Consider the following 27,083-nt stretch of genomic DNA (forward strand, 5'->3'; position numbering starts at 1 on the left):
AAAGGTGTTCTGTTTTAAAGCCTGTCTTATGCCCTGCTTATCCCAGTTGTTACTGGTAATATATATATCCTATGTTTTTCAGAAAAGAAAACTATTTTTTTAGAATGTTACACATTCTAAAGAAAACTTTCTTATGAAAAAATACAGCACAATACCAAAGTCCCAAACCTTCTGATTATTGAAATTCTTGGTTAGGGGCACCTGGGTGGCTCAGTCGGTTAAGTGTCTGCCTTTGGCTCAGGTCATGATCTCAGGGTCCTGGGAATTGAGCCCCACGTCAGGTTCCCTGCTCAGTGGGGAGTCTGCTTGGGATCTCTCTCTCTCCCTCTCCCTTTACCCCTCCGCCACTCTCATGCGTGTGCTCTCTCTCTCTCTCAAATAAATAAATGAAAACTTAAAAAAAAAAACTTGGTTCGTGCCAATAAACCTCATTGAAAATTCCACAAAAAATATCTAGATCTTTAGCCTTTGAAGACATACATGCATTGATTTGTTGCTCATTTATTTGCTTGCTTCCAAGTATTTCCTGGGGTTTTAAACTGCTTTTACTTATTAAAAGTAAAAGTTCTTGGTTCTTGATGGTTGGTATATTTGTAAAACTATCTTATTTATTATTATACACTCCTCAGATAACTAACTGCTATTCTAAATGCAGGAACTAAATTCCAGGGAATTTAAAACAAATATATTCCAGATCTGAAAATTAGTCTAAATATCCATTCAATCACTCGACCATTTATTTCACTTAAGAAATAAATGAATATGATGGGAAAATTAATAATATGAAGGATTTATTTGAAAGATTCATAATAGTTGGGAAAAACTGCAGAAAAAGCAATGGATATTACCATTTAAAGCTTCTTCTCAAAGGAGAAGCACATGTAGAAATTTCTACTAACTTTTGGTCAGCCTGATTTATTCTCTTAGACACTTGTGTCTCCTTTTCAACCAACTGAAGTATCAAAGTAAGTAATGACAACTTTTATATCCATTATTTCTAGGTAATGTAATGTCCTGAGACTTGAAGTGTTCCCTAAACTCAAATTTAAGTACATTATGGGGGAACTGTTCATTACTCTACAGTATGTACCCATGTGCCTTTAAATTTCATTTTAATCATTTGTACTAATTGACAGACTATATCTCCTGGAAACCCTGAAAAATCTACTAATAGGCAATTGCTTCATATGTCAGTGTGGTCATTTGCATTTCTAAACCTTTAATCTCATTAGATACTTAATATTTCTCTTGCCATTTAATAGTGTAGCAAAATTTGACTGCCATTTTGCTGTTTATGATATTTGCCAAAAAAAGAAAAAGTCTCTTTACTACTAGTAAAAAGCAATATGATAATAATGGTATTATTTAAGTATTATTATAATAGTAATAGTACTGATGGCCGATAACCTGACTTCTGCTCTTGGGTCTGCCAACCAAATATTTTTGGTGTCTTGGACAAGTCACTTCTGTGAATCTTAATTTTCTAACCTATAAAAAGGAGCTGTGAACATCTGGTCATTAACAAGGATGCTGTGCATATTATATATAGTAACACTTTTAGAGCGCTTTAATTTGTTGCTATACCCCAGTTGCACAGAGGTGTCACTCTAGTAACAGTGGTTGCACCCTTGCCATAGCCACCGTCATCATTGTCATCATCATTATTGGCATAGACAAAGAAGAAGGTGCCCAGAAAAACATGACTAAGGGATACTTGTGGAACAAGGTAAGTAGGTTTCAAAATGTATCCATTTCCCAGGGCTACCTTAAAAAAAGTACCACAAACTGGGGGGCTTAAAACAACAGAAATCTATTCTCAGTTCTAGAGGATGGAAGTCTGAAATCAAGGTGTCAACAGCTCCTTCCAAAAGCTCTAGAAGAGAATCCTTCCTTGCTGCTACCAGCCCCTGCTGGCTCCTGGTGTTCCCTGGCTTGTAGAAACAATCCCAGTCTCTGCCTCTGTTTTCACATGGCCTGCTTCTCAGTGTGTCCTAATATCCCTTTCCTTCCTTTCATAAAGACACCATGCATTGGATTTAGGGCCACCCTAAATCCAGAATGATTTCTTCTTGAGACGTCTTGAGATTAACTGCTTACATCTGCAAAGACCTTATTTACAAAAAAGTTCACATTCTGAGCTTCTGGACATAATTTTGTGGACATAATTTTGGAGGAATATTGCTACCTCCAAAGGATGGTAAAGGCTGACTGGGGACCTGTGTTGAGAAGAATGTTAAGGCTGAATTCAGGATTAGTAGGAAAGAATACCAGCGTCATGAGCAAGGTATGGGAAGTGGACACATACTTGTCATGTTCTTGTCATCACTAAACACTTATCTACAAGGGAATTGAAGAAGATTTGCCACTGCCCCTGGTCACTCAGTGGCAAAGTTGCACTAGAAATAAAATCTCCTGACTCAAAATTCAGTGCTCTTTCCACTACACAATTTAATAATCTCTCATCTCAACCCCTCTCTAGAAGTTATTACTAAAAATGTAAATATAAGACCTTGAAAATTACTGACACCTTAATACTTATGTTGATTTAATCGGTCGGATTAGAGTCATTAAGAACCATTTGGCTGACTTCCATTTCCAGCTCTGATATCATACTAACCTTCCACCCGAGAAAAAATAGAAGCTGGATAAAATTTAAAGGGAAAACTTTGAAAGTTTTGAAGAATTGGGGGTAGAAGATGTCAGTATACTTTAAGGGAAGTATTATAATCAACAAAGGACATTTCATGATGATGAAAGGTGATAAAAAGGGCCAATTCAATAGGAATATTTTGAAAAATTCTTAAATTTGTAAGCATCTAATAGTGTAACTTTAAATATATAAAGAGAAGAAATAGAATTAAAGGACACATAGGCAAATCCATACTTATAGTCAGAAGTTTTTTAAGTCCCTGTTTCTCATGAATGTACCAAGCAGACAAAAAATCAGTAAGGACATAGAAGATTGAACAAGATTAAAAAGCTTGACCTAATTGATATATAGAACCATTTACCCAATTACTGAAAAAGGCACATTCTTTTCAAGGGAACATGAAGTTTTACCAAAATTGAACATTTGCCTGGGGCATAGAGCAAGTCTACACAAATTTCAGGAGACTGAAATAATTTAGAGTATGCCTTCTGACCACAGTGGAATCCAGGTACAAATCAATCCCCCAAAATATAAATAGAAAAAATCCCCCACATATTAGATTGTAGGCAAAGCACATCTAAATAATCATGAGTAAAAGAAGAAATCACAGTAAAAATCAGAAAATAAGTTGAAATAAATAATAATAAAAAATACTACATACTAAAATCTCTAGGATACAAAAAAATAACTTGTGGATTATAGCTAAAACAATCTGTTGAGGAACATTGAGAGCCTTGAATGCATATATTAGAAGAAAGGAAACATTGGAAAATTGATGACCTAGACTTTCCTAAGAGGAAGCTAGGGGGAAATACAAATTAAATCCACAGGGAGTAGAAAGAAAAGAATTTTTTAACGGCAGAAAAGAACTATACCCAGAGAAAATCAACAAACCCTAACATTCATTCATCAAAAAGACTAGTAAGGATTGATAAACTTCTAACAAAATTGATCACAATTTTTTTTTAGAAAGGAAGAGACAAACAATATCAGGAATGAAAAATATCCTACAGACAATTATAAATAAAATTGGGGGATATCATGAACAACTTTATACCAATACATTTAAAAGTGTAGATAAAATGGCAAACTCATTGAAAAAAATAACTAATTTAAAACTGATACAAGAAGAAATAGAAAATATGAGCAGTGTTTCATTAAAGAAATTATTTTTTAATAAAACTATTCCTACAGTATAATCTCCATGGCTTCTCAATGAATTCTTCCTAATATTTAAATAAGAAATAATAGCAGTTTACCACAAACTCATTCAGGGATTAGAAATAGAGGGAAAATCTCTCAACTTGTTTAATGAGATCAGCATAAAGTTGATACCAAACCTGACAAAGGGATTACAAGAAAATTATGGAACAATCTGTTTTAGAAACACCCCCCCCCCCACACAATATCCATTAGCTATGAGGGCAGATGAAACAGTCAGTGGGGGGACAGGGCTTATGCAATTAGTTTCTTCAGTTTCCTTCATTTCACTCTTCAGAAGGAGAGCAACTTTGTGCTTTTGAGGTAGAGACAAGTATCTTATTTACCGGAAAGAAGGCAGCATGGTAGGAGATGCATCTTTCTAAAGTCACAAATATTTATTAAAGCCACTGAGAAAGTAATGCTCTCTTTTTCAAAATTCATCATACTCTACTGTCAGTCCTCCATTCCAGGCCTGTCTGTAGTAACTCAGAGAGACAGGATAAACAGAAGCATGAGTTAGATACTGCTAAGTTCAGTCCTGGTTCTGCCATTTTTGGCAAGGTGATGTTTAGTAAGTTATTTGGCCTCTCTTAGCCTTCGTGTTCTTGTATAAAATAATGGGTGAATGACATTTATCTGAAGGTAGTTCAGGGGATTAAATGAGATGATGGATGTGAAAATGCCTGTACACATAGAGAGGTAGATATTTTCCTGAAGCTGGAGATACTATTTGCATTATTTACTTACAGAATCTGTGCCACTTAAAGTCACTATTGTCTACCATTTTCTATTTATTAGGAGCAATAAATGCATGTCCCTAAAAGATTATCATTTATTGTTGCAGCTACTTGCAATGTATCTCTGTGTCCATCAGACTCATGTGGATTAGAATGCATTTGGTGCCTCTTACAACATGCTAGTTAGACACAATGGATAGACTGTTTGGGGTGGGGGTGGCAGTGTCCAGTATTCAATACAAGTGCTTTAGGTACTCCATTACAAATCAGAGAAAATATTCTGTTTTGGAGAATTACCTTGATAAAATCCTCTGGGGATGGATTGGAGTAAAGCAAGCCATGAAAGGGGCTTTGACTCATGAGATGGCACAAATTGAGGAAACTCAGAGAGTCCATATCTAACTCTGGGCTTAAATTTCCTCACTACTCCAGACCCCTGTGACCGACATCTTTATACCTTTGCAAAAAAATGTCCTTGCCTGGAACGCACCTTCCTCATATCCCTGCCTGGAAAATTCTTACTCATCTTTTTAAAATCACACATTCATTCAATCAAAAATGTTTATGAAGCCCTTCATATGTATTGAGTGCCATACTAGGCACCATGGTTATTAGGATGGTGAGCAAAATCAGACCACGATCTCATTTATGTGTGCAGGCTCTGTACAGATGTCCCGGTCAATCTTGCCTTGGTTGCTCCCTCCTGGGTACTCAAAGCTCTGGGTGTACACAGTATTAGAGAATAATCTCTGTGTTCACATGGCTGTTTCTCCAGCCTGGAAAGGAGCTCCACAAGAGAAAGGCCTAATTCAATCATCTTTTCTTCCCCTGGGCATACCTCGGAGTCTGACATGTAGTGGGCATTCAATAAATGTTTGTTGGCTGAATCATTCATTATTCATGAGGCCTTGATACAGTGAAATCTGTTGAATGATTCTGCTAATGAATATGAGAGAAATTAAAACAATTACCCTCAAGAAAATTATATATTTTTGAGATATTCTTTGTTTTTTCCTATTTTATTAGATTTTATTAGTAGTCCTAGCAGCTATTTTAAATACTTACAAAGTTAACATCACTGATTTTTTTTAAAAGATGCACAGTATAATATAGTTTAAATTATGCCCAATAGCCTTTTCTGGTTTAAAATTATGAGAATTTGGGAGGCAAAACAGAACGAGCTGCCATTTAATTGGAAATAGCCATGCATGTGAATATACCAGAGGATTTGTTAGGTTTCTATACTAATCAATAATATTCACCTAGGAATGTTAAGTGGTAGAAGACATTCATGGAATTTGACTTCACAACACCGAAGTCTGGCACATCCTCCAAACAAAGATAACATTGTTTATTTAAAAACATTTAGTATAGATCTAAAAGTTTCCCGAAGTTTGTGAAAATGTGCTGAACTGTTCTTGAAAAAAATTAAAGAATGAAAACAAGCAAACAAAAGAGCCTGTCATTACTTGTGCCGAAAAAGGAGAAGCCATTCTTTAAGTTGTGCTAGGCAGACCCTAGAGGTTTCAGCATAAATATTAGGGGAGCTTTGGAGATAAAGAGATGTCATTTCTACTGGCTTATTTTGAAATAAGTAAGATGTTTAGCCTTTTTTTTTCACCATGCTATAAATTATATATAGAAGGACTGAAGGGTGAAAGCATGAAAGTACCTACTTGGTCTGGTGTTTGGATCCTTTCAGGTGGGCATGATACTGTTCTATGGAGTTTAGAGAGACACTGCAGATGGTACATCTGTAATTGCGCCTCAGACCTGTGGACAACAGACGGACTTGATTAGCTGCATCCTTGCCATCACTACCTGAATGAATCCCAGAATCTCTAGAAGTTCAGGACAGAGTATCTCACAGGGCATCTGGTCTACCCCACCAACACTTCAGTCCTCCTTACAGAGCCCAGCCAACACCTCCCTTACTAGAAGTTAGAAGCAGGCTGCTCCATTTCTGGATGCCTAAAATTATTAGGACGTGGTAAATTGAACATAATTTTAAAAAGTGGTCGGGGGGAGAACATGCTTCCTGAGATACAATGTTTCTGGACATTTTGTAACCCAAAGACAATTCTACTTTTTCCTTAAGGCATATAGACATGGTATGCTGTCATATCTGCAATGAAATTTGAGACTCCAGAGAAAAATTCTGGAACCCTCTTCCAATGGCAAAATCACAAATTCAACTTTAGACCTTGTTCATTTGAATTCTTCCAGGATCATCTTATAAAATGTAAATACCCAAGAGATGGATAATAATCTAATTCACATAAAAGCTTACTTTCCACCAAAGAGTTTAAAAGAAAGTTACTCATTAATTTGTTTATTAATTTAATTCATTCAATTCATTCATTAATTATCAACTTTGGACCAGGCACTAGGGATTCTGAGATGAATAAGATGTTTTTGCTTTCAAGGAGTTTAGTAAAAATGTTGACTTCTTTATAATATTGATTCATCTAGAGTCAAACGTGTTAGAAAGTAGCTTTAACCAAACTTCAAACATTTGCCATAGCTCAGAGACCCACATGAAACACATTCCTTCTGCTAGTGTGTCCCATCAGAATAGAGAGAAAAGTAAACTGTGAGTCATGATCTGAAAGTTTGAATTTAAATCTTGGCTCCAATCATTCCTGGTTATATGATCTAGGGGAAATCATGCAATTTCTTCCTGGCCTCAACATGAAGACAAAGCCATTCATATCACCAGGCTGCTTTGAGAATTAGGCAAATAAAATATATTAAAATGCTTATCAAGTGACAGTTGTTATTAATTTTGCTCCAACACTCTACGTCTTACCATTGTAAAGCCAGAATTATAAACAGCCATAGCACTTTTTCCCCTGATGAATGCATAGCATTTTCTTTCTAAGAGACAAAATCATTCTCATTTTTCTAAAAGGAAAATAATGCACAGTGTTGGTAGAATTGTGTAACCTACAACCTGGGTGACTATATACAAATTAGTTGACTTCTCTGGACTTCCCTTTCCTTAAAGGATTGTGGGAAGGCCTGAGCGAGATAAAGCATGTATGAAAAAGTATCTGGTACATAACAAGTGATCAACATAAATTGGCTATTACTATGATTTCAAAGTGATATTACAATGGAATTATCCTTTTCCTCAATGTCACAGATGAGGCCCTAAGTTGAAGCCCTATACCCACATTACTAAAGTGAAGTATGAGAGCCCCAGTTCAAAGCATCCAAAGAAAATAGTCAAGAACCAATTTCTAATCCCGAGCTGACCACCCACCACCAGTCTAAAAAAGAGGTTGAAGAAGAAAGAAAGAAATAGGTAGAAGATTTCTTAAAGGAGTCATATTGTACTGTTTTACTTACCCTCCTCCTTGTGAATTGGACTTGTCCTTCTTTCTCACCTCAAACCTATGGGAAAAGACTTCAGTGGAACTAACTCCCTAAAGAGCTTCAGAAGTGTCTCCTTGCACTTGGGAAGCCATGTACTGGACTCTTTGTAACCCCTGCAAGATTCAAAATGCTGGAGTCTGTGGCCAGTTAGCAACTTTGATGGCAAAGCAAGAAAGGTGGCAGGATTGGGAATGTATTCACACAGCTTGTCAGAGTAAGAGATACCTGACAGCTTCCCACAGACGCATGTGTGTCCTGTGTATGAGCAGAGATGGTTTGGTGATATTTTGGATATTGGAGTTGGGGACAGTAAGACCTCAACAGAAAATGCTAAAACTGTTCAGCTGGATATTTAGAGGCTTAAAGTGACCCCAGAGGAAATACTTAGCCCACATCAAGTAATGCTGAGTTCCTGAAAAGCCATGAAATCACCCCATGAAAAGAAGAGGCAGTTTGCAGCCCCTGCTGAATCTGGCAGCATCTATGCCAGCTTTGTATGTTTCTCTATCAAGTCAACTTTTATCCCCCCTTGCATTTATAACCTGAGACCCTGCATCCCTCAGCCTTGGAGGAACCTGAGGCAACCTTCTGAGCTAAAGGGATAAAAGAAAACCCTGGAAGAAAAGCAAGAGCCCTGGGCAGAGGAAAAGAGAGGAGCCTACTGAACTCTCTTTTCTCACAGCAAATAGGCAGCCCAAGCAGATCTGACCTGAGGGAAGGGAAAAAACTAACTTTTAATTAAGTTTGGAGATAATTGAAAAATTATTTTACTATCCTGCATAGATCAATTAATGGCATAGAACTTTTATGTATCTAGGAATGAGAGTAAAGAACTCTTTTCAGCTTGAAAGAAAAGAAAAGAAAGCTAGGCCATAAAGAAGAGCTGTGTTTATATCACCTTTCCATTTCACAGGTGTGCATGACTCAGAAAGATGACCGTAGTCCCCAAACCCAGAGAACATAAGTTGTCACAACCAGCATGTGAGCTGTTTGAATGCTTCTCCAGGACTGGTCCATTCCTTCTTTTATGCATGGAATCAGAATATGAAAACCAGCTTCAGGCCTTCCTCCCTGGGTTTTCCATCACTACCATCATAATAAACGGTACCTACTATTTATACAGATCCTCTTCAGACTATAGACAAATCAAAGTTCGCCTCATAACAAATGGAGGTTCAGCTTGGCAACTGGCATAAATATTTATGTTTAAATATGGGCATTTTTAAGATCATCAACAAATCTAAAAAATATTCTGATCTGTGCTTTTCATTATAGTTCTCATGCTCTGCAGCCCAACAGAGGCGTGGGCAGGAAATATCTGGCACTTTATTACAATGTAAACTACAGGAAGCATAAACTAGAAAGGCAGTGGGTATAAACAGGAACAAAGGCAGGGAAGGGGCAGAGGAGTCCTCCCCCACACATGACACAGTGTCCTCGGTGGGAAGTTAGGCCTTTATTAATGCTCAGTTGAAATCCTAATTAGTTTGGAATTATACAGCTCCTTTTTCCTCAGAGAACTAGAGAATCTTATTAAACAAAAATGCTAACTTTCTTATTCAACTCATTTTCAGTGGAATACCATATTAAGAGTATCCTGAAACCTTTGCATACCTAAGGGTTATTTCTGCAGGATTGCTGGTATGTGTTGGAAAATATAGTCACTGCTGCAAGGAGATGGCCATCCACTTGGAGAGAGAAGGCATGTATACAAATAGCAACAGTGTAAGGTAGATCATAAAAAGTACCACAGTCAGGAGGAGTGGAATGTATGGGAATAGAGGAGGAGATTGTTTCTAACTCAGAAAATCTGGGAAAGCTTCTTGAAGATGCATCACTTTTGTGTTTATATTCTTAGCACAGTGTGTAAAACAGATGGTCCTGGAGTGTTTAGCAGTATGGGACTACTCAATGTGTCTTTTCAAGTCTCACAAAGCCAGACTTTAGATGCCCTGCAACTTCGCTTGGATCCATTTTACATTACAGAAACATAATTGCACCTTTATTACAATGCCAGGTAATTTTGCTGAATGCCAAGAATGTAGCAGAGAATAAAACGGACCAAATAATTTTTGATGGAGCTAGTCAGGTTCAAAGAAAAGAAACAAGTAAACAAATAAACACATTATAGATTGTGAAGGTGTCACTCAGAATGTAAACAGGTAATGAGAGAAATGGGGAGGAAGGGTGATTTTGGACAGTATGGTATTTAACAGAGTTCTCTGAGAAGTGTGAAATGAAACCAGAGTGATAAGACTTAGGCTGTGATGTGAAAAACTGGTTAGAGAGTTGTCCAGGGAGAGTGAATAGTAAGCAGAGACGGCCAGGAATGAAAATGGGCTAGGATTGTTCAAAAAACAAACAAAACAAAGCAACTGCCAACCCAGAATTCTATATTCTACAAAAATATCCTTCAAAATTGAAAGTGGAATAACAACATTTTCAACAGACAAAAACTAAGAGAATAGCAGACCTACATTACAGAAATGCTTATTAGGTTCTTCAGGTGCAAAGCAAATGGCACCAGATGTAAACTCAGATCTAGAGGAAAAAATGAAAAATACCATAATGATTAATATATGGGTATCTATCTTTTTTATTCCTCTAAATTTATTTGAAGACAGAAAACAATTAAAAAAAAGATAACATCGCATTGTGTATTATGGTGTTTATAATGTATTTATACGTGTTAAATATATGACAACAATAGCACAAGAATGGATACAAGTAGAACAATACTGTTAAAAGATCATATTTTACATAAAATGGTAAATATTAGTTATAAATAGACAGCGGTCATTCAAGGATGAATATTATAATTCCCTAGAAACAAATACAAAAATATAAAGCTAAAGAGATATGGAAAAATTACATAGGATAATAAAAAATATTTGACTAACCCAGAAGAAGGCAAGAAAAAATAGGAAAATAGAAAACGGATGGAAAAAAATAGAAAATAAATAGCAAATGGTTTAGTTAAATTCAACCATATCAATAATTATATCATATATAATTGGACGAAATATTTAAAAGGCAGAAATTATCAGTCTAGATAAAAAGCAAGATTTAAATACATACTGTCCCAGAGGTATATTTTGTACACTTATAGGTTAAAAGTAAAGGGATAGAAAAAGACATACCATGCAAGCAATAAGCATACGAAGTGGAGGTGCCATGTTAATATCAGGCAAAATAGATTTCAAGATAAGAAATATTGCCAGATATAAGGAGGGTGTTTTATAATGATAAAGTGAGGAATTCATCAGGAGAACCTAACAATTCTAAGTGCAATTTAGCTAATAATAAGGCTTATGGATACATGAGACAAGAACTGGTAGAAAGAGAGGAAGAAATAGACAAGTCCATAATAATAGGAGATTTTGACATTACTCTCTCAGTAGTTGATAAAACACTAAGACAAAAAAGTCAGTAAAGTTTAAAACATCTAAATAAAACTATCAACCATCACGTACTAACTGATATTTATAGAACACTACACTCAACAATTGCAGAATACACAAACTTTTCAAGTATATATAGGAAGTAAACTAAAGGAAGATGATGAGCCGTTTAAAAATTGTATTAAATTTCAAGAAATTATATTTTGTAGAGTGGTTTCTTTGACTGCAATTGAAATAAATAAATAATGGTAATATTTATAAAAAGGACTAAAATACTTATAAATAACCTGTGCTCAAAGAAAAAATCCAAATGGAAATTAGGATATATTTTGAATTGAATGATAATGACAATATTACATATTAATCAGTTAATCAGTCTTTAATCAGTTTTTAGAGGGACATGCATAGCTTCATACCAGAAAGGAAGAGAGGCTCAAAATCAATGGTCAAAGTTTAAATCCTATGAAACTAGAAAAAAAACAAACACATTAAACCAAAACCAAGTAGAAGAAAAGAAACAATAAAGGGAAGAATTGATACAATAGAAACAAATTACAGAAAAAAATAACAAAACCCATATCTGCTTTTCAGAAAGGATTAATGCATGTATCATAGCAAATCTGTTGGAGGTTATAAAAAACAAGGAACATAAATTATGAAAATCAAGGAACTGTTATTAATACAGGTCTGACAGGCATTTTAAAAGGATAATAAGAGAAAGAATATCATGAACAATGTTATGCTAGTAAATCTGACCAAGTATACGAGATGGACAAATGTCTTTAAAAATTCAATTTACCAAAGCTAACACATGATGAAATAGAAAATCAGGATAGCAATTTATCTACTAATGAAATTGAATTTCTTGTCCAAAATTTTCCCACAAAGAAAGCTCTAGAACCAGAAAGTTCCTTGGACAATTCTATCAAATATTAAATGATTGCATAATATCAACTTACACAAACTCTTTTTAGTAAACAGAGGAAGAAATATTTCCATACTCATTTTTGAGCCAACACAACACCAGTAAAAATGCTGATAGACTCCTAAAGACAATAAAATTGCAAGCCAATATTTGTCATGAATATGACCAAAAAAATCCTTTAAAAATTAGAAACACATAAACAGATATAGATATGTGTGTATCTATGTACACATATCAGTTCCATCATAACCAAGTTTGTTTATTCCAGGAAGTTAAGAATGGTTTAACATTTAAAAATCAAATAATATAATTCACTACATTAACACACAAAATGAGAATATAATATAGTCTTAATAGATGCAGAAAAGAGCATTTGACAAATTTTGATATCCATTAATGATCAAAATTTTCAGCATACTAGAAAAGAACTTTCTTAATTTAATAAAGAGCATCTATCAAAAACCTACAGCAGGTGCCTGGGTGGCTCAGATGGTTAAGCGTCTGCCTTCGGCTCAGGTCATGATTCCAGGGTCCTGGGATTGAGTCCCACACTGGGCTCCCTGCTCTTTGGGAGCCTGCTTCTCCCTCTGCCTCTTTCTCTCTCTCTCTCTCTCTCTGTCTCTCATGAATAAATAAATAAAATCTTAAAAAAAAAACCCTACAGCTAATACATTAAATGGTGAAATATTGAACAGTTTCCTAAAATCAGAAAAAAGCCAAGAATGTCACTCTTGTAATTTGTATATAACCTTGAACCAGAGATTCTAGGCAGTGCAGTTAAAAAAAAAAAACATAGAGGATATGATTGTTTATAAAAAGATCCTAAGGGACCTACAAAATAACTACTAGAATAAGTGAGTTTAGAAAGGTCACCATACACAAAGCCAGTACCAAAAAGAAAAAAAAATTACATTCTTAAAATAGCTTCAAACACTGGAAAATAAAAATGAAAAATACCATTATAATAGTATCAAAAATATTTTAAAACACTTAGGAATAAAAGGAATAAATTTAGTAAGAGCTGTACAAGACTGAGAACTACAAAACATTGTTGAAAGAAATTAAGAGCTACCTAAATAGGAACAGAATATACCATATTCATGAACCAAAAGAATCATTACCGTTAAGACACCAGTTCTCTTACAGATTCAGTGCAAACTTCATCAGAATTTTGACAGGCTCTTTATAGAAATAGACAAGTGGGTTCTAAAATTTGTGTGGAAATCTAAGTACCTAAAATGGCCAAAACAATTTGAAAAAAGAAAATTTTGAGGACTCGCACTTGAGGATATCAAGATTTACTACAAAAGTTGATGTAATCATAACAGTGTTGCATTAGCATTAGGATGGATAAATTGTATCAATGGAACACAATAGAGAGAAAACACAATAATTATATCAATGGAACACAATGGAACACCAGGACTAGGTGTACACACAAAGGATCAATTGATATTTTTCCAGTTTTATTGAAATATAATTGACACACATCCCTATAGAAGTTTAAGGTGTACCCCATAATGACGTGACATACATATATTGTAAAATGATCACCGCAATAAGTTTAGTTAACATCCATCATCTCATATAGATAAAAAAAATTAAAGGAAAGAGAAAACAAAAAATAGATTTTTTCTTATTATGAGAACTTTCAGGATCTACCTTTTTAGCCACTTTCGAATATACCATGTAGCACTGCTAACCATAGTCATCATGTTGTACATTACATCCCCAGTAGTTATTTTTTTTATAACTAGAAATTTGTACCTTTTGACCACTTTCATTGATTTTCAATAAAGGTGTCAAGGCAATTCAATAGGGTTTTTCAACAAACAGTGCTAGAACAACCAGATAAGTGTATGAAACAAAAAGATGAACATCAACCTATGCTTCACAGCACACATTAAAATTAAGATTAATTATAGATTTCAATGCAAAAGCTAAAACTATAAAGCTTCTAGGAAAATATAGGAGAATAGCTTGATGAACTTGGCATAGCACAGATATCCTAGGGAACAAAACATATTAAACATAAAAAAATGATCAACTGGATTTTATAAAAAAATGAAAGCTTCTGCTTATAAAAAGACACCATAAAGAAAACAAAAAGGTGAGCCATATCTTAGAGACGAGAAAAATATTTGTAATACTTACATCTGATACAGCACAAGTGCATACAGCACAAGTGCAATAGCAGAATATGCAAATAACTCCTACATACATGTCAATAATAAAAAGATATACAACACAGTTTTTCAAAGGACAAAATACTTGAACAGCTTAGTCATAAAAGAAGATATAAAAATGATCAATAAGCACATGAAAAGGTGCTCAACATCATTTGTCACCAGGGAAATAAAAATCAAAAGAACAACTAAATACTATCTCATGCCCACTACAAATGCTAACATCAAATAAAACAACAATACCAAATGTAAATGTCCATGTAAAACAACTGGAATTCTCAGACCTTCTGGAGGAGATTGCAAAAATGGTAAAACTACTTAGGAAACCTGTCAGTTTCTTATAAATTTAATCAGATATTTACCCTAAGACTCAGAAATTCTATTCCTAGATTATGTATTCCAAAGACACAAAAACTTAATATATATATATAAAAGACTTGTACAAGAATGTTTATAACAACTTTATGTCTAATAGCCCAAATCTCAAAACAATCTAAATGTTCATCAACACGAATTGATAAGCAAATTATGATATATTCATACAATGCAATAATACCTAGAAACCAAAAAAAAAAAACCCAAAATAAAACAAAAAACCTAACTTATGCAACCACATCAATGAGTCTCAAAAACATAACATGTAGGTAAAGAAGTCAGACACAAAGGAGCACATACTGTATGATTTCACTCATATAAAGCTCAACAACAGCAAAGCTATTCTCTAATAACAGAATTCAGAACAGTGTTGTCTTTGGGAAGTGGATTGACTGGAAGGGGACACAGGAAAATTTTCCAGAGCAAAGTACCCGATTGGAATGGTAGTTACAGGGTATATTCATTTACCAAAATTCAGCAGATTTGTATACCCAAGATCCTTAATATTTCATTTTATTAAGAAAAGTTAATGGATGGGGGTTTACACAAAAACCTCAGCAAACTAAAGACTCAAGTTCTGCCAGTTTCTGTTCCTCCTCATTTACACCCTACAAATTCTATTGTTTTACATTACTAGAAAGTAAATTTCATTTTCCTATTTATGCTTTGATAACCTTGTAACACGCCAAGAAATATTTCCATATGTTCTGTATTACAGTGCTTACTAAAGCTGGGACCATTTTGAAAGATGATTAAGTAAAAAAAAAAAAAAGGCGTTTGGTTTTGAATTATTTCTTTCTCCTCTACTTCTTACACATTCATTAATCAAATGGTCCTCTAAATGAATTTGTCATCTTCCAGTATAAAAAATAGTAGCTAATACTTACATTATATATGCCATACATAAGCACCATTGTGCTCACTTTATCCATTTACTCTTTGCAACACCTTATGAGCAGACACTACCATTATCCTGATTTAATAGATGAGGAAATTGAGGTACAGAGACTTAAAATCACAGAGCTGGTTGTAGACACAGTTGGATTTTGAACCCATGCATTCTGCTCAGGAGTCAAGCTCCTAACCATTATGCATTCCGCCTCCTGTGACAGGTGACTAGGAATGAAGTCACAGAAATACAAAAGGCTCTTTAGGGCTTATCTAGTCCAGTGGTCCTCACACTGGCCACTAGAGAATCAAGTGCAAATTGTTAACACAAATTCCAGGTGACTGTGATTCAATAAATCCAGAGTGCAACCTAGAAATCTACATTTTCTAAAGCTCCCTAAGGTGCAAGTTTTGGAGAAACCATTGATATGGTCCAAAACCCCATGGTGGACACATGAAGTTTTTTATAAGCAGAATTGTTTGTATTGGCTTGCACTTGGAGGTGTTCTTTTTTAAATATGGCTGACTTCAGCCACTGGCCTCAGTTCTGTTCTGTGCACAAGTTTATTACCATCTCTTCAATATGTATCTACATCACAGTCTTGAGGAAAGTTATCATGTCCCCTAAGGTTCTGTTTACCAGGCTAAAAGTCTACTGGCACTTCAACAATGTTCTTCATTATAACATAAGTTCAAGTTCCCTGCATGGTCTCTATCATTACCTTCTGAATGCCATTTCCTGTTTGTTGATGGCATTCTTAAGCTATAACCCTCAAACTGAAGGCCAAGTCTCTAGGGTGGTTTCATCAGTATACAACACATAGCAGGATGGTCACAGCCCTTGTGCAGCATTAATTCTAACAATACTTTTAAAGCTTTGAGAGAGAGAGAGAGAGAGTGTGTGTGTGTGTATGGCAAAAATGACCCACTGAAATATGTACTTACATTGAACCTACTGTCAACCAATTCTGTCTTTTCCACACAGGTTTCTGCTAAGCCAAATTTTCATTTCCTCTAATTTTATATTAGATTATTTAGATGTTCCTGCTTATTCCCATTAAGCTCCACCTCAGTGAATTCTACTTATACCACTAGGGATAGAAAGTATAATGCAGCTCATGTATCAATTCTCATTGGTTGGTAGTGGCTGCCAGAGTGCTATGAAAAGATTATGAGCCCTCCTTCCAGATGATAAAGAAAGATCGCCATCATCTGTTAGCCAAGTCTGTCATTGGTGAGGGGCAGAGTGCTAGTGGCATGCTTTTGATGTCTGTGTCATTCCAGTTCCAGCACATTAATATAAATAATAGAAAATTCAGGCCAAGGAATATTCTGGTAAACCAGGAAGTCATCAAAATGTTGGTGGTAGTTAAAACCATAGGAATGGTTAGATCATCTATGGAGATGGGAAGAGAATATAGAAGTTAGAACTTCTCGATGTCAGAGCATTGATGACCTGATATCTCACCCTGATGCACAGGGTAGGAACCAGGACCATGGATATCTCCTGCTCCCACCAGATCTCCACTTTTGGTGTTGCTGAATCCAGGGCTAGATGTGGGTGTGGGAAGCCAGTGCAAGGTCACCCAAATTCTTGAAGCTGTGGCACCAACACTTAGACACAGTCTTTAGTTCCAGTTTTCCCTCCTGAGTAGTTTATCTTTGCCCTTCCCTACCTCACAACCATTTTTCCTTCCTGGCTGTTGGCCCTGCTGACTTCAGGTCCAACACTAGATGCAGAAGAAACAGCTTTATGTAGACTACCACATCACTTCCCATAATTACATAAAGTCTGATCCTTATAATGAGTTCCTTACTCTATACCAATCATGGTGCCTGTACTCCTCTGATCAAATCCTAACTGATAGAGGTGGTATTGAGGAAGCAGAGGGAAGAAAGCTTTTCTAGAAGAGTGAAGGAGTCACTATTATCATATTTAATAAAGTAATTATTAAACATGATCATATTTAATGATTTAGTAATAATAATTTAATAATAAGGTGGTTGTCTTATGAACATTAGCCCATTTTACAGATGAGAAAACCATAGTTTAAAGACATTAAAATCATAGAACTAGCAAGTGGAAAAGCTAGATCTTAATCCACCTATTTCTGATTTCAAAGCTAGTGACCTTAATAACTACATTAGAGCTTTTATTAGAAAAATGGGCATGAGAGAAGGAAAGTAGAAGGATCCTGTTTCTAAAAAACAAAAAACAAAAAACAAAAACTTAATTTGAAACTAATATGTAAAATAGACAAAGCACAGCTGCTCTAGTCGAAATGGGGTTAGGGAGCTCAAACGCCAGTCAGTTTCCCACTACGCTCCAAGCATAGCACTTAGGGTACCCCAAGTAAGGGACTGTGTGGGTTCTGTAGAGCAGAGTTTGACAACCACTGCATTCTGTCACACTACCCCTCACAAGGATAACATGAAGAATTCTTGTATGTCCAATATTAGCCTTGCACTATGGAATACCTCTTCCCTGTGAGTTTAAGCCAAGGGAGACCTCACTTTCTTCCTGGCTCTTGGCCAGGAAGTCTCCTGAGACTTCACTAAGGAGAGCTCACTAAGATCAGGGTTTGATGCAGTCCTGGTTAAAGAAGAGCCTGTGTTCCTCCATCCTACAGTCATTACTGTGTACAGGATACTTAAATGCTTAGCCTTCTGAATTCATCCCGTTGCCTATAGGCATAGACTGCAGGATACCAAGCAGTAAATTAAACAAAGAACACACACCCCTTTTCTAAAACAATTCTTTCTCTGCGTAAATAGTATATATGCAAAGCCTTGAAAATGGAATCAGGAAGCAAATGGCTTTGTATCTTTAAAAGTTATTTCCAAACAAAATCTAAAGCTATGGAATAAATTTATTCTCAGTAATTAAAAGACAATTTCAACCATGTTGGATGCCTGACCCAAGAAAGGACTGGAAAATTGTCACCCTACTGGGAAGACTCAGAAGGGACAGAGTAGTTTATTCTAAATATTTAAAAAGCTGCTTTACTGGAAGAAGGTTTAGATGTATTCTACATGGCAGAGGATAGATGATACATTTTCATGCTTTGAGCATATCAGCCCCATACAACCTTGATCTTAGCCTTAGAGGTTATCACTACTATTGTGATAATACCCAAAGGATTGAACTGGTGTTTCTTTTATTTTTGTGAGTTGAATTAAATGTTAAGAAAACAGAAATAAACCTACTCTGAAGCAATCTACTATTTGAATTGTACTCAAGTGATTTTTAAAAATATATTAAATAACCACATATGAGCAAAATACTTTCTTCCTGGTCTGGATGTTGATGTAATACAAATGGAAAGTCTCAGAACATAAAAATGTACTTTTTCCTTTGAGTCCCACAGCCATTGATTTCTGTGGATATAAACAACTAATAACATAGCTGGGCCATTTTTTTTTTTATGTAAAGTGTTTTCATAGAATTTATTTTTTCTACAACACAATTGCTGATTACAGATTCCATTATGCCTAAACTAGACTATATTCCTAACATGAAGTTATAGGTTATGGCATCAAATTAAACAACGGGTTAAGTGAAGGCTCAAATAGTCATTTGTGATCCGCAAGGTGTGTAGGAAAGCACAGATGCACAGATCTTCCCTTCTTCTCTGTCCTGCAGGGGTGCCTCTTCAGACCATCTCTCATTTCTTCCCAAGGGCTCAGGATCACAGGCTGCTGTGATTTCCCTGAAGAATTTTCACTAGTGCTATTAGGGCCACAGCTGTCAAAGAATAATGGGATTGACCTTTTAGCTGCATCAGCTGAGGCCACAGTGATTGTCAGCTCTTTCAGACATCCGCTGGATGTCCAAATGCCTCTTTAGCAACCCTTGTTCTGGAGCTGTACCAGCTACCTAGTCCATCAAAAGGCCCCAGGAAGCAGGAGAAGCTTTGGTGGTCATTTCTAAGAGATCTAGCCCAAGAAGGACTCAAAGGTGAAGTATGAACAGCAAAAGAGTCCTAATTGTATCTCCTTTGAATCACTTTATAAACGAGATTGTGCTCTTTCCCTCTCTCTCTCTATCATTCACACACAAACCAGCCATTAGGTACATGAATATAATCTTTGGTGTCCTTCTAGTTCTTTTGTTAGTCACTCTTGCCTGCTTATAGACATCCATCTCCTATGGCCAGGTCTTTTTTTTTTTTTTAAGATTTTATTTATTTATTTGACAGAGAAAGAGAGAGACACAGCAAGAGAGGGAACACAAGCAGGCCGAGTGGGAGAGGGAGAAGCAGGCTTCCTGCGGAGCAGGGAGCCCGATGCGGGGCTCAATCCCAGGACCCTGAGATCATGACCTGAGCTGAAGGCAGACGCTTAATGACTGAGCCACCCAGGCGCCCCTCCTATGGCCAGGTCTTTATCTTACTTTGAGCAGATAGTGTGACAAACTGTGTTAAGTCATGGCTCGTGCTGCTTCCCTGCAGGATTGGCCCTCTAATAGGGATGTTTGAAATTAAAAAGTCTTCAACGTGCAAAGAAAATAACTTTAAAGGTGAAGTTTCCGGTTTGGCCAGATGGGTAGGAGAGAGCTTTATGAAGTCAGTGGCCTTCAAATCACTGCAACCACGAAGTTGCCTGCTCTGCCTCCCCCTGGCAGATACCCTGACACATGCGGCCCCACTGTGACTTGAGGAAGTGACTTTTCTCCAGGACACATGGCAGGAGAGCTCCCTATTTAATACCATTGTCCAGTGGCCTTACCTATTTATAGAAATGTGCCCAATCTTGTTTGATTTATAATGTAACAGACAACAGCCAAAATGCACAACTTACAGGTAGAAGAAACGTGATTTTAGAAAAAGAAAACATTGTGAAAAATCTAGGAAAGACTGACTCAATAATTCTCATATATTGAAGCCTAAAATATGGGAAACAAAGGACATGGAAGAATGATGGACCCTTCGATCATTTTCAGGAGGCTGGAAACTGTATTTTTCCCTCTTTGAATCTATACTTGTTATTTAAACCTCAGATGTCTCCATTCCCTCATCTGTAAGTTGGAGATAATTGTACCTACCTTAGAGAGTTTATATGAAAAGCAAAAGAGTTAATGTAGGTGAATAACTACACAACACCTCAATAAATGTAACCTACAATTGTTATTTTTAATAATGATGATCCTTTGCCTTGGACAAAAATACAGCCCTAACTCATGAATGGGAGAGTCATAATAATTTAATATTCTGAAGAATTCTCTTTTTTACAATTCTGAGGCATATTCAAATTATTCTGGCAAGCTGCCTTCTCTACAGATGCTGTTTATACACATCTTTTTTGACAGGTCAAATGCTTCCTTATATACTAATCATCCTACATATTTGCTTGGCATTAAGTTGAATTGAAAATTATCTCTGTTCTTCATTTAAAAATTTTTTTGAAAACATGGAAGATATGACATTACATGAACTGCTTCTTAGAAAGCTGTTGACACAGTGGATCTCAATATATTTCCCCTGCTTTGTTCCTAAATTGAGTGATTGAGGCTATTGAATAGGTAATTAGCTAAGTTCATAAATTAGATAAAAAGGAAAACGCAGAAGGGTATATTGGAAGTCGTGTAATTGCATCTTTTTTATTCTTAAGGAGTGCACTCAAGAATCTATCTGAAGACTTGGGTTTTTTCTTCCACTAACAGCCTCTGTTAACAATGCCATTTGTTCTCTAGAGTCCTTATAAATACTGAGCAGGCAGTGGCTCTGGTGAAAGTGGCAATTCCTTTCTAATTGCTCAAACTGACTTCCCAGTAGACTTGGATGTATCTGAATATCTATCTATCATCTATCTTCTATTATCTATATATCCACATAATGATACAATATGATATGATATATGATATCATTTATGGATTCATATTTACAAAATCACCTACTCTCTAAAACTTATTTGTAATCCCCGAATCAATACTGACAATGCTTTGTGGTCATTCACAGACATGTACAAAGCAGCCCACATGCATGTTCCCAAAAGAGGTTGAACAGATGACACTCTGCCGTCTTGTTTCAGCTGTCCCACAGAGATGACCAGAGGATGGAACAGCCAGTGTAGTCCAACAAATCCAGCTTTGGGGCCATTTGATGAGTTTGAATCCCAGATCTGGCACCTGTTAGTGGGATGGCCTCAGGCAAGTCACTTAACACTTTCATAATATAAAGAAAATAGACTCTACTGGTACGAGTGGTTTGTTGAGAAGATTATAATCTATGTGAGATGTGTGTACAGATGAAATGTACATATTTCCCCTAGGAGCGGTGGTTCAGTAGTGGCTCCATCAGTGTTGGGGTGGAGGAATTTATAGAATAAGTAGTGTGCATAAAGAGAACTGACTGTATATTTTCGCAGTGGGAGGCTGAGACAATGTGAGGACCTGCAAGCCATTGTGATGGGTAGCTCAAAAAGCATAAAATGTCAAAAAATGAGGTTAGAATATCCCCTTCTCCCCGCCAAAGAAGAAAGGTGAGAGAAATTTAACTGAAATGTCTGTGTGTGTAAAACCAAGCTTTTTGCTTTCCATTCAGAGCCATTCCTCCCACAGTGCTCTGCTTTCCTTCCCGGCTGCTCAGACTCAAACGTGTACAGCCAGCCTCCAAGCCTCTTTCCACCCCATCGGCTCAGTGGCATGCTGCTTCCCTGCAGGATTGGCTCCGTCTTCAAAATACATCCAGAATCTATTCTTACATTTAAAAAATGTAAGTTGTTTTGATTGTGGTAAATACCCATAACATAAATGTGCCACCTTGACCATGTTGAGGTGTATAGTTCAGTGGCATGAAGCACATCCACACTGTCATGCTGCCCTTGCCACCCTCCACCCATGGGACTCTTCTCATCTCATAAAATGGAACTCTGCACCCATTAAACAGCATTGCCCCTTCTCCCCACCAGCCCCTGGCAACCACCATTCCACTTTGTCTCTGAATCTGACTGCTCATATGAGTGGATCCACACAGTATTTGTCCTCTTGTGATTGGCTTATTTCATCCTCAGTTTCATCCATGTTAGAGCATGTCAGAATCTCCTTCCTTTTAAAGGCTGAATACTATTCCATTTGTGCATATATACAACAAATTGTTTTCCCATTCATCCATCAACAGAAACGTGTCACCTCTGCCCATAGTAAGTAATGCTGCTATGGGCATGGGTGTGCGCTTCTTTGTTTGAGTCCTTGCTTTCAGTTCTTCTGAGTATACACCCAGAAGTAGAATATCGATAAAATAGATCCAAAATCCATTCTTAACACCTCTGCTGCTACCACCCTAGCCTAAGCCCTGCTTATTTCCCATCAGAATGATCATAATTGGTGTCTACCCCGTCTCCCTGCTGCTGCTCTTTTCCCCTCCTTAGTTCTTAACACAGACGTCACAGTGATCCTACTAACATGCCAGTCCAGTGGGTTCCCTTCACACTCGGATGACAAGCTAGAGTCATCACAGCGGCCTCACACTGTCATGCTGGCCTGACCTCTCCCAGTGTCTCTCTGCCTCGCCTCCCTGGACCCCCACCCCTTGCTCACCCCTCTGTCTGATCATAGCCAGATCTGGGCATAGCTTGTCCTCAGCCACTTCAGATCTTCATTCAAGTGTCACTTTCTCTGGGAAGCCTTTGTTGACTGCTCTGGTTGCACTGCAAACCTCCTCACCTCATCCCCCCACCCCCCGCCACTTTATTCTCCTCATCTTTCTTTTGGTACTGAGCAGCATCTAATATATTACATATTTTACTTTTTAAAACAATTTTCTGAAATGCTGCATTAAAATCTAACTTTCAAGAAGACACATAGTTTTGTCTTTCTGTTTACCAAGCTCAGAAGGAGTGTCTGATACATAGTGGCACTCAGTAAATATTTGAATGGATACATTCATGGATGAGCAACTGAGATGAATAACCATTAAAAGGTAATACAGAAACCATTATTGCACTGTATGCTCACTAACTAAAATTTAAATTAAAAAATAAAAATAAATAAAAGGTAATACAGATAAGTTGAACACTAGAGAAATGCTTAATCTTTAGAGAAATATCCAAATGATCCTTTCTTTTTTGGTTACCTGGATGGGAAAATGCACATAACTATTATTTGAATTTCATGCCTATTTATTTTTTTTAAAGATTTTATTTACTTGAGAGAGAGAGAGTGAGAGAGAGAGCATGAGTGGGGCGGGAGGAGTGAGAAGCAGACTGGGAGGACCCCAGGATCATGACCTGACCCAAAGGCAGATGCTTAACCGACTGAGCCACCCGGGTGCCCCTATTTCATGCCTATTTAAAACCGGTATCTGTGGATGAGGGAAGGGTGTTAAAAATAACTATAGTGCTTCTCTTCCTCCCACCAAAATTCTAATGTGCCTCTCCTAAAGGAAGTATTTGAAGAGACAAAGTGTATGTATATTTTTAAAAACTCCCTGAGTTTTATAAGATTAGACTACAGATTAGAAAAAAAGAACACATACAATTCGCTTTTTTTCTCATACGCCAACATGTGATATGCTTATTTTGAACATCAAAGTGATGCACAAAGTACCTTATTAAAGGGTACAATAAATTTATTGTGGAATTTTATGTGAACATGTATAGAAAAATAAATAAAATATTAGGCCTACAATCCCATGAGATAAAATCTCAACAGCTCCAAATTTCTTTTTGATGTTCCAACGAATAATTTCTAGGTATAACTATTAGCAGGTATATGGATTGTCACAGGATTTTTCCTGATCAGCCAATACAAATAGCTGATCTTTAGTCAACAGTTATAATTTGGTGGGAAAATTTGACTGGAAAATAGCTAATTCAGTAAGATAAGTAGACATAGTCAAATCAAACAACAGTTTTTAATTTAAGATTTTTAGAACTCTTACAAAGGCTTGGCATTGACCGCTATTCTGACATAGTCCCAAAATAAATTCTTAGGGTCCCAGATTCACTCATTGCAATTTCTCTCATCCTTTTTCCTTTTTTTATCCACTGCATTTTAATTATCTAATGCTCTGACCTCTTCTCCTACTTAATTATAAATCCCTGGAGAACAGGGAATGTCTGATTTATTTAGTACTTCTAACATAAGTCCTGACACATAGTAGGTATTCAATTTAGGTCTAGAATTAAAGTTAATCAGGAGGGCTCTGATTGTCAAATACACACACAAATACATACATTCACACAGACACACACACACATAAATACACATTTATATACACATAACATATACACATATAGACTTAAATGTTTTCTATACCAACTTTCAGGGAGTTGAAGAGCTGAATTTCCAAGGTAATATTGAAGAATTTCACTGAAGAAGGGCTTTTCTAGTATAAGGGGTCCTCTCCACTAAAAGAGCTAAAGTTTTCTTTCCTTTGGTAAAAAATAGGGTAACCTCACACAGTGGTACATCATCTTAGGGAACCACCCTCTCTCTCTTTGAATCTGAGAGTTGGAGTATGTTGAGGGCTCATAAGGATGTGGCTGTGTCCCACGTGCAGCTTCCTCTCCCAGGGCTGTGCCTAGAGGCAGGTTGGGGATTGGTTTAGTGACATGTGGATGGTGATTGTTTAAGCATGTGCTGTATTAAGGGGAATGGTGGGGAGGTAGATAGGATACCCATCATTCAGTCCAACCAGCCTTCAGTTTTGGCACTAATCCCTTCTGTCTGTCCTTCTTCACAGTGCACAGTGCCCAGGTCGTCCTCTGGATCCTTGGATAGTGACTCTCTCTACTAACCATGCAGAGTTTGTAACTTCTCTTGGTCCTGAACTATTCAAAGTAGTACAACTTAATTTTTCCTATGTTTGCATCCCTTATTTAAACTAAAAGCTGATTTGAAGCAACAATGGCATTTCAAGACAGTCATCCTTTTACTCACCCCAGCACCTGCAAAGAGTCCTGCTCATAGAGCTGCTCACTAAACAGCTGCTTAAGTAAATGGGGAGGGGGGGGGATGCAGGTGATAAAGAAAGCTCTTTTCTGCCTTATTTCCATGAATTAGAACATCTGTCATTCCTCCTAGGGCAAAAGCAATAGACAAGGAGGGTTAAGTTTCCCTTGAATTCAGATTTTCTCTGTTATTCTGAACTTTTCTATGGCCTAAGACCTGTAAACTTTTATCTTCAAGTTCTACCAAGATAAATATGGACCAACTAAAGCTTTCCCACCCAACTCAGTACAGGAAGTTGGCAGAGTCCTGCCTGGGTCTCAGCCCACATATCCTTTCTCTGCCTTCACAGGTGGGCCCAACGGTTCTTAACCACAGGCAAATGCACACACACACCCGTAACACCCAGCCTCACCTCTGCAGGCCCTAGAGCCCCCCTCAATCTCAGGCAGGAGGAAGTGAGACGGCTCTAGTCCTACACCCCGGGAATGAGCAGCCAGCCAGTGATACTCGCTGTCATCTGACCTTGCCGTGGTGCCCCACGTGCCCCACGTAAATGAAGCTTCTGAAGAGGTTCCCAATGTCTAGACTGATACACCTCCATCTCATGCCAAGTCCAGAGGTTAGATTCTTGCCTTGGGTGTGATCCCTGAAAAGTGCTTATGTCCTTATGTCCATCCCCACTGCTGCCCCAGTGCCATTTCAACTGTCCACAGAGAGACCAGTAAGCTGCTCTGCCCCTCTCCTCAATTACAGTAGATAGATAGGTATCCTATCTACCTCCCCACCATTCCCCTTAATACAGCACATGCTTAAACAATCACCATCCACATGTCACTAAACAGAAAATAAGTAAATTTTGTCCCTCTGGACAGGTGAGTGTGGAAATCTACTATTCAGTGTATACCTGAGCACTAAAATGTCAAGCATAGAACACAGATTGGCAGCAGTATAAGACTCATCCCCAGACCCTCAACTTGAAAATGAAAATATTCGGTTGTTGAAGGAAACCATTTAAGGGATGCAAATGGAACTGAAAGGCTTTATTCAGCTGATGTGCTATCAGGGAGCACTGAAGACTGGGTGGCCCCCAGTTGAAACAGGGTCAGGATTTTTAGGGCAGGACAAAGTTGAATGTGTGCCCTGATGGTATTCACTAAGGCTGCAGTCCGGGTACCAAAGACCATCAGCATAGCATCTTCTGAGAAGTATTTCAGTAAGCCTCGTGATTTATCAGGTATTCAGAGTTCCCAGGCAGGGGAGGTAGACAACAGAAAAAAAAAAAAAAAAAAGGAAAATGGGGCAAAGGTGGAAGGCAAGGAAGAAACTGGGACCCACTGAGGTCTGTTTTATTTCTCTTACATAGTCAAGAGATATTTTGAGCTTCTCAAAATATCTGTGGTTAAAGACCAGATTTTTTCATTTTTATTGACTTTTAACTCTCAATATGT

General features: G+C 37.0%; 1 protein-coding gene across 1 annotated transcript in view; it reads right to left on the reverse strand.

Moving 5' to 3' along the window:
* Positions 1-1,567: 1,567 nt before the first annotated feature.
* The window catches only part of ZMAT4 (zinc finger matrin-type 4), a 240,757-nt gene continuing 215,241 nt past the window's right edge, over positions 1,568-27,083 (reverse strand). Inside the window, exons 5-7 of the mRNA XM_088021315.1 lie at positions 6,267-6,363; positions 2,186-2,216; positions 1,568-1,765 (exon numbers count right to left, since the gene is read on the reverse strand). Coding sequence (XP_087877441.1) covers positions 1,568-1,765; positions 2,186-2,216; positions 6,267-6,363 — 326 coding nt within the window. The remainder of the gene's footprint in view (positions 1,766-2,185; positions 2,217-6,266; positions 6,364-27,083) is intronic.

Source organism: Eumetopias jubatus, unplaced genomic scaffold (genome assembly GCF_037043125.1).
Source record: "Eumetopias jubatus isolate StellerSeaLion01/CBP00866 unplaced genomic scaffold, mEumJub1_p1.0 scaffold_2, whole genome shotgun sequence".
Lineage (NCBI taxonomy): Eukaryota > Metazoa > Chordata > Mammalia > Carnivora > Otariidae > Eumetopias > Eumetopias jubatus.